This window comes from Felis catus, chromosome B1 (assembly GCF_018350175.1).
Source record: "Felis catus isolate Fca126 chromosome B1, F.catus_Fca126_mat1.0, whole genome shotgun sequence".
NCBI lineage: Eukaryota > Metazoa > Chordata > Mammalia > Carnivora > Felidae > Felis > Felis catus.
In genome coordinates, this window is record NC_058371.1 from 85907946 (window position 1) to 85922244 (window position 14299).

At 46.6% G+C, this 14299-nt stretch overlaps 1 protein-coding gene across 2 annotated transcripts in view; it reads left to right on the forward strand.

Annotated features, from left to right (window-relative positions):
• Positions 1-835: 835 nt before the first annotated feature.
• The window catches only part of MAML3 (mastermind like transcriptional coactivator 3), a 417019-nt gene continuing 403555 nt past the window's right edge, over positions 836-14299 (forward strand). For both annotated transcript variants that reach the window (XM_003984990.5, XM_006930850.4), the window contains exon 1: positions 836-2350. In XM_003984990.5, the coding sequence (XP_003985039.3) occupies positions 1880-2350 (471 nt within the window). In that variant the 5' untranslated portion in view covers positions 836-1879. The remainder of the gene's footprint in view (positions 2351-14299) is intronic.

Here is a 14299-nt window from a genome sequence, read left to right on the forward strand (position 1 = left end):
TTGTACATTCGTTTAAACAGAAAGAAATATATCTAGCAATAAGGTAAGCCTGTTATTTTTGCTTGTTTTTGTTTTGGTCATGACAAACTGTGAAATGCTGTGTTTTTCCTATAGTTCTAGCCCATGAAATCCGCAATCTTTCCACTTGATTTACGAAGGACCCTTAATTACTGCTGTCATTAGCACCTAGTGTTCAAAACAGTCTGTTAAAATGTACTGTTAGTCTCACCTCCAAGTCCCTGCTTGCTTTATTTTAATTTTTTTCCAAGGGTAACTAAAACAATAATTGCCTTAATAACAACAATCATGTACAGAGAATTAAATAAAATTCCAAGGTTTTTTTGTGCCTATTTCTTTTTGTTCAGAATTCGGCATTTGTGTGTTAAGATTGGCTTAGAGTTTGAACAAGTGTCCCTAAGCAGGGTTGTTACAAGCAAGGACTTATTACCTGGGTTTTAAAAACGAGTCACTCATTTGCCTTTTTCTTTCCACATGGGTAGGAATGACAGACAACTGCTGTGAAGCTTCAATGTTTCTGCCTGGTCATGCACAGTTCTGCAATATAATGCATAAATGTATAACAACAACTTGGGCTTGCATGATATCTCGCTTGGAATAAGGAAATCCAGCCAGGCGCGTCCACGCGGCCATCTTCGCGCGCGCGCACACACACACACGTGCGCGCGCGTGTACACACACACACACACACACACACACACACACACACACAGGTCAAAAGTTGATTCATTCCCGAGATCCCCCAGAATCTTTTCTTCCTCTCTTTCCGGCAGCTCAGCTTCCAGTCAGGGTAGTAGTGAGGTTGGGGGCGTGGAGAGGCGGGGAGGGCGAGGCGAGGGAGGCGGGAGCCGGGTGCCGGTGCGTGCGGCGCCCGCTCCTGCCGGGTGAGTCCGGGCCGGGTTTTGCGCCGTGTCCCCCGGCTTGTCTCACGGCCTCCAGCCGCCGCCGCTGCCGTGTTTACTGAGCTCGCGCGTCCTGATATCACTCCGCTGGCATGGAGGAGGAGGAGGAGGTGGAGGAGCGAGAGGAGGAGGAGGAGGCGGCGGCGGCGGCGGCGGCGGCGGCGGCGGCGGCGAGCAGTTGATCATTGTGATGGTGGCAGGAGCAGCGGCGGCAGCGGCAGCCCAGCCGAGCGTTAGGGGCTGCTCTCCGCGCGGCGTTTTGCAAAGGACTTCACCGATCTACTTTTGCAGTCGCCTCGGACTGTCCATGTGTTTACTTCCCCCAGCCCGAGGATTCGATATCTAGGTTCCTGTGAAATGCAACTGAGCAGCCAAAGTACTTTGAGAACACGGGGCGGCATAAACACCAAAACTTTTTTGTGGAAGGAAATTGCAATAAGCAAGCTTGCCGTTTTCCGATGCGGTGTGGAGTGAGTGTGTGTCGCGCGTGTCCGCACTGGAGGCATATGCTTGTGTGTGTACATGGGGTGTATTTTTCGGTACGTAGGGAGAAAATGCTTGCCAACCACCGGAAATCTCCTGGAATTTATTAGAAAATAATGGATTATAAAAAGAAGGCAGGAGAGGAGCGGATCTCCCCTTGAGTTGCAACCCGATTTGCTGCTGGCTCAGTTTGTTGTGATTCTTTTTGTTGATAGGTGTCTGATGGTATTCTGATAACACCCCCCCTTCTTTTTTCCCCCTCGAGCTTTACAGTTTAAAAAAAGGAAACAAAAAAAAAACCTACCCCAAAATCTCTCCCCCTTTTTTTCGCCCCGTCGAGATCGCTGTTTCCATCCATGTGCTTGCGTCTCCCCCGCGTTCCACTTAAACTATTTTAATTCTTGGACCCAAGGAGGAGGCTGATAGGGGGGTGGATAAAAAAAAGTTCTTCCAAAATAGTGTGCCCGGGGAGCAGGATGGGGGATTTCGCAGCCCCCGCTGCTGCCGCGAATGGCAGTAGTATTTGCATCAACAGTAGCCTGAACAGCAGCCTCGGCGGGGCCGGGATCGGTGTGAATAATACTCCCAATAGTACTCCCGCTGCTCCGAGTAGCAATCACCCCGCTGCCGGCTGCGGCGGCGGCGGCTCCGGGGGCCCCGGCGGCGGCTCAGCGGCCGTCCCTAAGCACAGCACCGTGGTGGAGCGGCTCCGCCAGCGCATCGAGGGCTGCCGGCGGCACCACGTCAACTGCGAGAACAGGTATCAGCAGGCTCAGGTGGAGCAGCTGGAGCTGGAGCGCCGGGACACTGTGAGCCTCTATCAGCGGACCCTGGAGCAGAGAGCCAAGAAATCCGGCGCCGGCACGGGCAAGCAGCAGCACCAGAGCAAACCCCAGCAAGATGCGGAGGCTGCCTCGGCGGAGCAGAGGAACCACACGCTGATCATGGTGAGGGCGCACTGGCAGCAGGCGTGGGGCGCGCGCGTGGGGGGGGGCGTGGAGCTTCTTACATGGGGGGACGGGTGTTTGATTTGCACGGTGGCGAGGTGGGCTGAAACCGAAGGGTTAACATCAACTTTTCTGAGGAAAAAGCTGTCGTCGTCGCTACCTGTTAATCTGTCAGGGTTGTCAGATTTGGGGAAGAGGGGGCGAGAGGGGAGAAGCCAGTCACGACTGCGAGGGGCGGAGGGAGCCTGAAGCGTCGGAGTGAGGCACTGGAAAAGTTTCCCCCCCTCTCCCTTTCTTAGATACCGATTCGAAAGAGAGTGAACCCAGAGTTGAAACCTCGCTCCTCCTCTTCACGACTCCCCACCCCACCCCTCGCCGTGCCGCTTCGCTTCTCCAGACCAGCCCCCCCCCCCTTCACCCACCCCTCTCAGCACAACCGCCGGGTGCAGAGAGAAATTGATGCAGTTGCCGATTCTGGGCGGGCACCAGGCCCTCAACCCCTGGGGGGAGGAAGGGGAAGGGAGAGTCTCTCGCCTCTTCTCCCTAGCTAACCCCCTTTGGGCTGAGAAAGTCTGAGAGTTTTGTGAATGAACTTTGAAGTGGATGAGAAGCGAGCGAGGGTGGCTGCGCGCGCGCGTTGACGGGAGCGCGCGCGGATGCGGGGAGCGGGTGCGCTCCCTCGCCGCTCCAGCCCCGAGGCTGGCCCGGCAGGTGGAGCGGCCGCGAGGGTCCGGGGGGGTTGGGGGGAGCGGCCGGGCGTGGGGATCAGGGGAGAGCTACGCCCTCGGCCTGCGCCCAGGGTCCGGGCCACGCCAGCTCCACTGGGGATTCTTTCTCCTCCTCCTCTTAAACTTGCTCGCACGGAGCTTGCTAGCTTCAACCTCCACATCGCTCCCCGCCAACTTTCCAGGATAGTGTAATAAGCCGGGAGAAGTGGAAGGTAGCAGGGAGGTGAAAGAAGCTTAAATGGCTGGGTGGGTGGGTTCGAGGTAGAGGAGCAGCCAATGGCTTAACTTCCCTGGGAGGAAGGGGCAGTTCCCACCCCCTAACCCTGAGGGTAGAATCCTTTCTCTTATCTTCTCTCTCCTGCTCTTTTGCTTTCCTTTCTGGGTGGGGGGTGGGGGGTGGGGGGTGGGGGGGGAGGCCGGAAGCTTGGGAAAGGTGTCTGCAGCCCCCTCCCCCACCGCGCCGCCTGGCTCCAGGCTGCGCGCGTGTGCGGGGTGCGCCCGGCTGTGGGAATCCAGTAGCGCGGCGCGGCCGCGCGCTGTCGCGGGTTTCCCTGGCCGACTGCACCTCAATCCGCAGCGCAGGGCCTGGTGTGGGCGTCCCCCTCCGTGTGCGGTTTATACACCGCGCACATCCCGGGTCTGGGAGCCCTGGGCGCCCCCGGTGGTGTCGGTGCCTCCTCCGGCTTTCGCCCGGCACTCCGGCCGGCGCTCCTTGACAAAGAGCCGGCTGGGGGGAGGGGAAGAGGAGAGGCCTCAGCGCTCGCTCCCCACCCTCTCCACCTCCCCCCACCCCGCACGTGAAGAGGAACAATTTGTTTATCTTGGGCTTCAAGAATCCTTCCCTCCTCCCAGTTCTCCGAGGCCGCCCAGCCCCTCCTCCTCCCCACCCTCCTCGGCGCGATCCAGCCCAGTCCCGCCGGCTGCACCTTCCCTCCACCCCCTCCTCTTCCACCTCCCACATCCCGCCTTCCCCCTCCCTCTCGGTGCGCGGTCGTGGGGGAGGGAGCGGGAGGCGCTTTGTCCGCCTGGCGGCCCAGCTCTGCCCTGGAGGCCGCCCGGTTGGGAGGGGCGCTGCGCCCCGCGGCCCTGCCCCCTCCGCCGCGGCTGCCCGCGCTGCGTTCGCCCCACACTCCTCCTGCCCCCGATCCAGCCCGAGCGCGAAGAAGAGGCGGACTCTGTTTTGAGGAAGAACGTCTGTCACCGAAGTCAGGGAGGGAGGTTCTGGCTTTACAAACAGGAAGCCGAAAGCCACTGACACACTGTAGCTTTTCTGATTGTACCCGGAGGCGGGGCTGGACCTGCATCTAGACTGTATCTCGCGTGCCCTTTTCGTACCTATTTCTCTTCCAGTCCGCGTGGTCTCCCTCTCCCCGCCACCCTCGCGCACTTCCACCTATGGGGAGACTCACTTTGTGAACCTAAGACTGAAGTAGAATTTGAAAGGCACTGAGAATTTCATCCCTGCCTGCTCCACGCCCTCTTTTCACGTGTTTGTACACCCCACACGCAAGGATTGCGTAAAAATCGGCTGCTTTTTCGTGAGGCTCCAAAATCTCAGTTCCAGGGAATTTCTCCCGACCTTTCGGGGGAAGACTGCTGTGGCGTTACCTCGCCTGCTGGGCAACGCTGGAACAAAAGCCAGTGCCCTTCCTGGTGCCCGGTCGCCTTTGATCACTGGCGAGCACAGTGGAGTAAGCGGCCAGAAAGTTTTCGTGTTTGGGTTAGGTTCTCCGGAGGGTGCCGTCTGGGCCTGCGGACGGGTAGAGGGAGGACTCTGGGTGCGCGCGCCTGGCTTATAACACATACGCAGGTGGAAGCAAGTCCTGGATTCTGACGTTACCTGGAAGGAGGTAGAAAGCCCAAGCCAGAGCTTACTTTTGAAAATGCAAAGACAATCTTACTTGAATGGAGCAGACCTGAACTATAAGTAGCATAGTGAATCCCAGTTTAGCAAGTTAACAACAGACTTGAAAAATTGCCTGAAAAATTGCATTTTTCTGTCCATTTTTTGACAATAATTTAGCCCATTGATTAGATTGATGTAAACGCCAAGGCTGTGTATGGAACAGGGATATATTCTAGTTTCAACTGTATTTCACATATATCAGTGGGAAGTATGTGTGATGAGAGTAATGAAAATAAACAGCCTTAAATCTTAAGCAAAGAGTTGCTTGTAAATCCTGTGTACCACAAAGAAGGGAAGAAGATAATGTTATCCTCTTCTATAAGCTATTTTTTTCTTTAAAAATAATTAATTTAAAAATTCATATTAGCCCTTGAAATGAAAGGCTACCTTAACTTAGCCTGTGTATGAGATAAAATCTTGAAAGCAGAGGTCGCAAAGAAAATCTTGATCTTCATTTTCTTGATTGGCTACTGGATTATAGTTGGGCTCTGCTTGGGCCACAGAACAATTATATTTAGTCCTCAGATTGGGCTATCTGAAAAACCCTAAAGAAGAGCAATAATCAACCAGAGCCAAATAATAATAATAATGGTGATGATAAAAATAAAGACGAATAGGATTCTTTTCTGTTTTATTGCTATTGTTTGCCTTCTTAGGGCCAATATGTCCAAAGTACTAAATATCGATTAGTTCTCTTTCTGCCTGGTTTGGGTTGAGAAGTCAGTCTAATCAGTTCTTTCCCTCTTTTGATTTGTTTCCTTACATATTTACAAGCATAGACGTGAATAAAAAAAACAAACAAGCAAACAAAAAGGGGGGGTGAGGTGAAATAGAAATCTTCCATGGTTCCAGGCTGCTGGAAGGAGCCTGGGTTTTGTGTGGGTCCCTAATAGCCCCGTTAAGAGAGCAGTGAGTTCAAAAAGGCTTGGGTTTGAAGCTGCAGTACCTCTGGTGAAAGGTAGTTTCTGGACAAGTAGTCAAATGACCCTTAACCACGCAACCCCCCCCCCCAACACACTTGCACTTTTTTGTATATTCAGGACAGTCTCAGTTGAAAAGTGATCTTTTCCTAAAATAGTTTTAATTACTTGTAACAAGAGACATTTTTCATTCTTTGTATTTGGAATTGAAGGCCAGGTTAAAATTTTAAATTCCCGTTGAGAAATTCATTTTCAAGTCAAAGAGAGACTGACTTGACAAAGGTGTAATCATTCAGGCACAACCGAAAAGCCTGAGAGCGCAGTCTTCAGAATTTCAAAATGGTGGTAGCCTTACTTGACCTGGATAAGTCCAGTGTTTTCGTGACCTTTTCACTCTGTTAGCACCATTATAACTTTCAGAGTGTGCGTAATTTATACACAGTTTCCAGACTGCATAGCTCTGTGTGGTTCTCACTCTGAAGAGGTTATCACATAAAATTCAGTTGATAATAAACTTATTAATTACTGAGTATTGGAGAGAACTGCAACATATCCAAAATGTTCTTATCCATTTCGGGAACAGATCCAGGAAATGTCAACATACTAGTCCAGTGCTAAACTTCCTTATAAATGAACCTGGTTTCCCATTTCTTATCCTGTTGAATATCCTGTTGAAGGTAAATTACTGGCAGGTAAATTGAAGGTAAATTATTTGGCAGGCTTGTAATGCCAAACCATTTCTAAATTTTTCCTAGGAACCTTTTCATTGGCTTCTCCTGTTCAACTGCTATCCTGGGTGATAGGATTGACAGTTGGCTTCTTGAAAAGCCTTCCATAGCCCACACAGGGTGTGCCTTAAGTTTGTGAAAAACTTCCTGGAATTTCATTTCTCGGTGTTTCACAAGTGTCTTTTAGTTCTTAAGAAGCATTTTTTTTTAAAGCTCCGATACATATTTAATTACGTTATTTATGTTCTTTGGTTGTGGCGCATTTTATTTAGCACTGGATAGCCAGAGATCAGAAAAGTAGAAGCACATTTAGTTAATCATTAATCATAATCTACCAACCGCTCTCGGGGCTGAGTTTTTTCCCAGGGAAAACTGGGTTTTCAAAGAGGTAGGGTGTTTGATACTTTCTATCCTGACTTACTAGAATTGTAAGAGCAAATTTTAGAATCTTTGTAGGTTTGTGCTACCTGATAGGAGGAAACCTGGTTTACTGACATTTCTGTAAGAAGAAAGAGGAGAATTTTAAACATTAAAATAGAGTTATGTAGAGTCATTTTCTAAATATCTCCATGAAACCAATAGCCAACTGTGTCTAAAGAGGTTTCCTGACAGAGCTCTTCCATTGGTTGGGATAAGAATGGTGTGTGTGTGGTGGTGGGGGGTGGGGGGGGTCTCTCTCCCTGTTTCTCTTCTCAGTGCTACTTCCATACAAGGAATCCAGTATAATAAACCACTTTATACATCACATAGTAATTCTTAGACACATTTGAAGTACTTACATGTTATGTAGTGCCATTTATGGAATTTTATTTGTGATTAGTGCTCTGTTAATTAACAGTCTTATACTGTGTTCTTGATCTTAGGATGGCTAAATTCTGTTATCTTTTCCACATCACTCATGATAGATAGCTGTGAAATCAGTCAGACGTCAAAATCTTATAAAGAGGAACATATTTAAAACTCAGTCCTACGATTTTTATAATATCTACCTTTTAACTCTCCCAAATAGCTTTGCATTTTCTTCACTCTATTACTCACAGGCTGTTTATCTAGTTTTCAGACCCTATAACTGCTTACTTTCTTTTTCCTTCTCCTCTGGCAGCCAACCTTTTGGTCTTTTCACTGACCTTTTGCACCTTTATCAAAGAGTGGGAAGAAGCAATAAGAAATTTAATTTCGGTGTTTCCTACTCATAACTAATGAAACTATTGGGGAGGAGGCCAATGATTTTGGATTAATTATAGATTTGATTTTGTATGCCACTTAACTCTTCATTAGCACAAATAATGGAGAAGAGGCTGAATTTAAAAATTTCAATTCGTTTGTTCAACAGTATTGCTGCACAGTCCATACTACTTCACAGAAGTTAAAATGCTAAATCAGCCTCTTGCATCCAAGACTGGGTATATTCTTTGTAGGCTTTTCAGTATTCTAGCTAGGTTTAAGGGGATAACTGGTTTGCTTGTATTTTAATCAGCATCAGGCTTGTTACCAGTGACTTCTCAACAGCTTCAGGCCAAGTTATATGCCCTTCTCATGACGTTTTAAGTAAAATAATATGCTTTACTTTTCTGCTGTTTCAAACTAATTTGACATTGATTTCTGTTTTGTTTTTTTGGTTTTTTTGGGTTTTTTTAAACGTGGCTGATTTACAGATAACTGCTCCAAAGTTCTAGGACCCCCCAAATTAAATTTTCATTAAAAATACAGCATGCTTTTCAGACAGACCCATTCCAAAAATTCATTATTCGTGTGTGTGAGTTGGAAATGTAGCTCCTGGAAAACCAGCTATCGCTGAGAACTGATTAATTCTCCTAACTTCAAAAAAAGAAAAAAACCCAAAAAGCTCTTGTGTTTAAACATAAGAAAAGTTAAAGAACTAAAGAAGTAAGGTTGGTTGGATAAAGTTACTCAGAAGATGGAGTGGAAAGCCTGCTGTATAATAAATACTTAAAGATCATAGAATTTCATTTAATGGATCAGGGAAGGAGCACACCTTTCTTTCCTCCCTTAAGTCTACCTGGCTGTTCTGTTATTGAGGAGCTTTTGAGTTGTGGGTAAGCAACTCCATTTGGGGAAGAAAGCACAGCATTCCCTCAGGGCCACATACACACGCGCATAGAGAAAGGAAATTACTACTGTGGCTCAGGAGTTTCAAGGCAAGCTGTGCGCACTATTCTTGGGGGAATTTCATAAAAATCTCAAAAGGCTTGCAGTACTTCCTCTGACAGAAAGAAAGTGATTCCTTAGGAATAATTTAGACACTTCTTTTTAATTATAGTGCACCTCCCATTGGTTGGAGTGACCTTTAAGCTAAAGTAGACTCTTTTAAAACACGAATAGCTAACATTCGTCCTCCTCAGCGATGACTTAACCACCGTGGAAAACTTAAGTGAAACATTTAATTTTCTGACTAACAACTTCCAGAATTTCCTTTCTAGTTCCTTAAATCTCCATCCTGTTGCGTAGAATCTGCTTGTGTCATTTCGTGTGGCGGACCCTCCAGCCTTCAACTATGTAAGTGTTTACTTGTGCACGTGAAGACGTTATTAGGACACATTACTGTAGATCTCTTCTCTCCTCTCACGGTATCTTTCGACACCTCCAGAAAACTCCTGTCTGGACAGAGGCTTCTTCCCCTTCAAAGGAAAGGGCTGAAGTGCTGCGGGTCTGTTTGTGCGGATTCGACCTGGGTCATAACTGACTCAAAAGGATTGCACGGCTCTAAAAGACAAGCTCGGCCAGTGCCCTTTATTCTCACAGTGGTTGGTTATTTTTCTTTCTTTGATTGTTTGTTAGATGCTGAAAGCAACTCCGTGATTGAGCGTGAATGTAAAGGGACTGGTGCCCAGGAAAGGGCTTTAAGGAAGTAGTGTTAAGGTAGGAGAGGCGAAAAGGGATGACGATTTTGGAGGCATCACCTGGAATGGATAGCCAGGGGAAGAAATAAGAGAGATGATCGGTTTTGCTCATTTGTGGTAAACAGTATCCTGGTGCCTTGGGAGCTCACAGAGGTAAAGTATGCTTTTAGTAGTCCCCTCTGAACCTTTAGACCTTAGGAAAACTCAAATACGTATGTTTTCAAGAGCTAATGGCAGTATGGTTTGTATATGGGAAAAATCACGTTCCTAAAATATTTTTGTGCTTTCTTAAATTATTACTACTGCCACTGGAATGGATTTACTACTATAGGACTCCTTTAAATCAGTGGTTTTCAGTCAGTGGAGATTTTGCTCCCTCTCTCCCTCCGGGAACATTTGGCAGTGTTGCGCGACATTTTTGGTTGTCCCAACCAGAGTGGATGCTCGCGCTGTCCAGTGGGTGGAAGCCAGGGATGAAGCTAAATACCTACTGTGTGCCCACAACACCTGGTCCAAAATATCAGTGTTGCTGCTGTTGAGAAACCCTGATTTAAATAAGGAGCTCCCCTAGGATGTTGAAAGTACACAGTGTGGCTTTACCCACAGCTTTTCAAACACACTCTTATTACTTAAGGAGCGGAGAAAGGAGGAGGTGCGGCAGAAGGTCCCTTGGAAGGAGTTAAAGGACCACTGTGCGGCCTGTCAGCCCCGGCCACGTGACCTTCTAACTTCATGACTTTTCACTTCACGACTGTCTGCCTCTGTCTCCTTCCTTGTCTGTCACAAGGTGAACAGTAGTCATTTGTTTTTACCTCATGGAGTGATTGTTAGGCCCCAATGAATTAATACGTATGTAAGAGTCGCAAAGCCTTTACAGCACAAAGGCTAGGCCTATTTTTATGAATTCTTTGCCTGTCTCCCAATTGTTTGCCCCCCCACCCCGTCCAAGTGCAGACTTAAAGTTGAGTGGTTGGAGTCTTGTTTCACTCCTGCATAAGCCAACATCGAGTGATTAGGAATTGAGCAGCTGCTTGCTGCATATTGCGCACTATTGCTAGGCGCTGGGGGTACCTTGGTGAAAGGGGCATCCTTGCTCTCATTGGATGCACCCTGCAGGGCATCGTTTCATGGTTCAGGTTAGCCGTATGAAACGGTCTTGTGGTTTTATGAGACCACGTTAATGGAAGTCGTTAATAAACTAACATTTAGGAAAATCCCAGGGTGCTAAATGCTTTGTGTCTTCTTGCCAGCTTTCTGTAGCCATGGCTTTCTTGCATTGTTTTCTCGAACGACACTTATTTCATTACTTTTCAAATAAAATCACTTTGTGCGAGGAGAGGATTATTAGGTGGTGTGGCGGAGAAGAAGATTAAGGTTAAAAATGAGGCAGATGATCGTCTTCGACTAGGTGACACTTGGCAGCACCATGATCACGGCTTGACATCAGGCTTTTAGAGGAAATTAGATAAAGAGGAGAACCTTTAGAAAGAAGCTGGCAGGAAGGTGTGAGGACTTGAAACCGTGTATGTGAAGAACAGTTGGAAGACCTGGAGGTGTTTGGTCTGATTTAGAGGGTATGATTGCTTTCTTAAAATATTTGAAGCACCGTCAAGTGAAGGAAGGACGAGATGTGCTCTTTATTGGCCAAAAGGGGATAAAGTTAGCATCGGTGGTTGGCAGTTATTAGGAGCCAGGTTTGGTTTACTATTAAAAAAAACCCTGGGGCGCCTGGGTGGCTCAGTCGGTTGGGCGTCCGACTTCAGCTCAGGTCATGATCTTGCGGTCGGTGAGTTCGAGCCCCGCGTCGGGCTCTGTGCTGACAGCTCAAAGCCTGGAGCCTGTTTTGGATTCTGTGTCTCCCTCTCTCTCTGCCCCTCCCCTGTTCATGTTCTGTCTCTCTCTGTCTCAAAAATAAATAAACGTTAAAAAAAAAAAGCCCTGATTATGTGAAAATTAAAACTGTTCAAAGATGAAATGGGGTGTCTCGAGTGAAAATGTTCCGGCAAAAGTTGTTCAGTTGCCTAAGTGTTGGAGAGGGGGTTATGACATCTTGTTTAAGTGAGAAAATTTTTAAACAATACGGAAATAAAATACCAGGTAGTGAGGACAGGGATTTTATCTCTTTATTCATCTTCATATTCTCATGGCCACAAAAAGACCTACTTGTACATAGGAAGAACTCGAGATATTTGTTGAATAAATTGCTAAATGAAAGCAAGTAGATTAAAAAGTGGCTTGGGGCGCCTGGGTGGCGCAGTCGGTTAAGCGTCCGACTTCAGCCAGGTCACGATCTCGCGGTCCGTGAGTTCGAGCCCCGCGTCAGGCTCTGGGCTGACGGCTCGGAGCCTGGAGCCTGTTTCCCATTCTGTGTCTCCCTCTCTCTCTGCCCCTCTCCCGTTCATGCTCTGTCTCTCTCTGTCCCAAAAAATAAATTAAAAAACCTTGAAAAAAAAAAAGTGGCTTAATTCTTGTCCTCAGTGTTTCCCCCTGCTTAGGAGTTAGCATGGTTTATAATATCTCTCCAGACCTTCTTTTGTTCACTTACATATATACTATATATTGTACACCATCACATGTTAGCATTTTTTTCTGCATAAATGGAATCATACATATGGTTCTGAGGTTCACTTTTTCCACATAATGTATTTTGGAGATGTGTCCCAAGTCATTACACATAGATCCTAAAGTCATTCTTTTTAACTGTTATATAGCATTCCATAAATAAATGTTCCATAATTTATTAAGTGATCCCTTATTGAAGACACTCTTGTAGTTTCTCATTTTCTGCCAATTAAACATTACGGCAGTGAACATCCTTATTCATATATTCCTTATACATATGTGAGCATTTCTGTAGCACAGATTTGGATTTCTTTCTATATACGTAATATGTATAAACAGAAAAGGTTGACCAAAAAAAAAAAATCTCTTAATCTAATATGGTTTAATATAGTACCTGAATCTTATTATAACCTGTTTTAGAGCAGATGATCATTGTGTGTCCTTAAAAGTACAGCTTCAAGAAAAAGTGTCAACTCTAGTAACTGGTGTTGGGCTATTCGGTCTAGGGCGAACACTTTTAGTTTATAAAGGTTGTGTATCTGGCAACATATCTTCTAGGAATTACTTGCCTTCTTTTCATCTGGTCCTGAAAAGGAAGTTAGTGGGCGTCTAGTTAGCCAGTACCTGTTCATGCTGTGAAAGTAGGAAATTCACTTTCTTGAACAAGTTTGTCGTTCTCTACCTTTCTGAGCTTTGCGTTGCACGAGGCCTGTGTGGCTTTATTTGTGAAGTGTACTTCAGCTGGTGATGTAGTACCTGGGGTGGCGGTGGGTGCAGGTTTGAGTGGTCGTAAACATCTCAGGCCTGTGAGTTGCTGCTTCCCACAGGTTAAATTACCCTGACTAATCCAGTCATCTGTGTAACATGATAATAACAACCCGCTGACCTGGCCAACTGTAGAAAATGCATCAAAATGGACTTGCCTCGACAGTCACCCGATAGCATTTGTTTAGACAGTGAGAAGTCCTATCAGTTTTCATTATACACGTGTGCTGAAATGGCCTGAAGACTGCCCTTCATTGGAGTTCTTGGTCATTTTGATTCACCTCTGGCCTAGCAGCTGCCCTACACAGAGATGCTCATACTCACAGCCCGAGTTTTCACATAGCTGGAGCAGTTTGGCTCCTGAATCTGTGCTCTTGGCTACAACGCTTTTCTGCCTTTACCTGCCTGAAGCATTTGTTCTCAAAAAGGTTGTGTGAGCAACTGGATTTTTGAAATAACCGGGCTCCGCCAAGGACCAGTCCTCTTCCTTTAGGTTGTAAGATCAGTTTGAACGGGAGCCAAAATTAAGATACGTGGTCTCTCCTATGGTGCTGGTCCTTGCCTAGCTCTGCTGTTTGATAATGAGGATCCCCACTTTGCTGTCCCTTGGCCTCGTATACTTCTGGCCTATGTGTCCTTCCTTTCCCCGTCTTTTTTATCACCACTTTATGCTTCACCTTTGCCATAGTGGCAGTAGGACCTGGAAGCTTGTATAAGATGTTGGTGGCAGTTATTTGAACCACAGGAGCCAACCAAGGGTAGGAATGTAAATGATTGGGGGCCTAAACTTTATAGGTCATTCTCTGCTAGGGGATTCTGATAAACTAGGCCTTCTGTTTCAAGTTATGATGTACATGTTGATTAGCAGCCGCCCTTTTCTGCCATTTAGCTCAGCCACGTAGCATCTTAGGGGAAAAAAAACCCACAAAACCTGTGGCCAGCTAAGTTAATGCAGCCATGTGCTCCGTGCAGACTTTAGGGAAGGGAAGCTTCAGTCTAAAGACAGCTAGATAGCCTCTGTTTCAACATCTTAAATCGTAAGATTCAGTTCTGTGTGTAAACTAAGAATCTTGCTCCTGATCTTCTAATTAGGCTGTCCAATATGATAAACTTAGGAGTTCCTTAACGTTGCTGCTCTGGTCATACAATACATTTCAACCTTTGACTTTTCCTGCTGACAGTCTAGTTTTGCCGGTCTCCTGTCCCTCTGAGGAACGTCATCTTACTTTTTTGTGTTTACTTCTGACTGTTCCCGGATCTGTTTCTTTCATTTCTCGCACTGGAGTGTTTTCATTCAGGGATTGCTTTCACCTGTGCACAAGGTGAACGACTACCTGGAGTTTTGCATGAAGTGTAACTTTTACCTCTACATTGATTGTAGACAGGTAAATGATTATATGTTTTCAATATTAGTTATTTCATAGATATCTGATGATACTGTTGGATAATTAGATAGATATTAGATATTAGATCTATCTA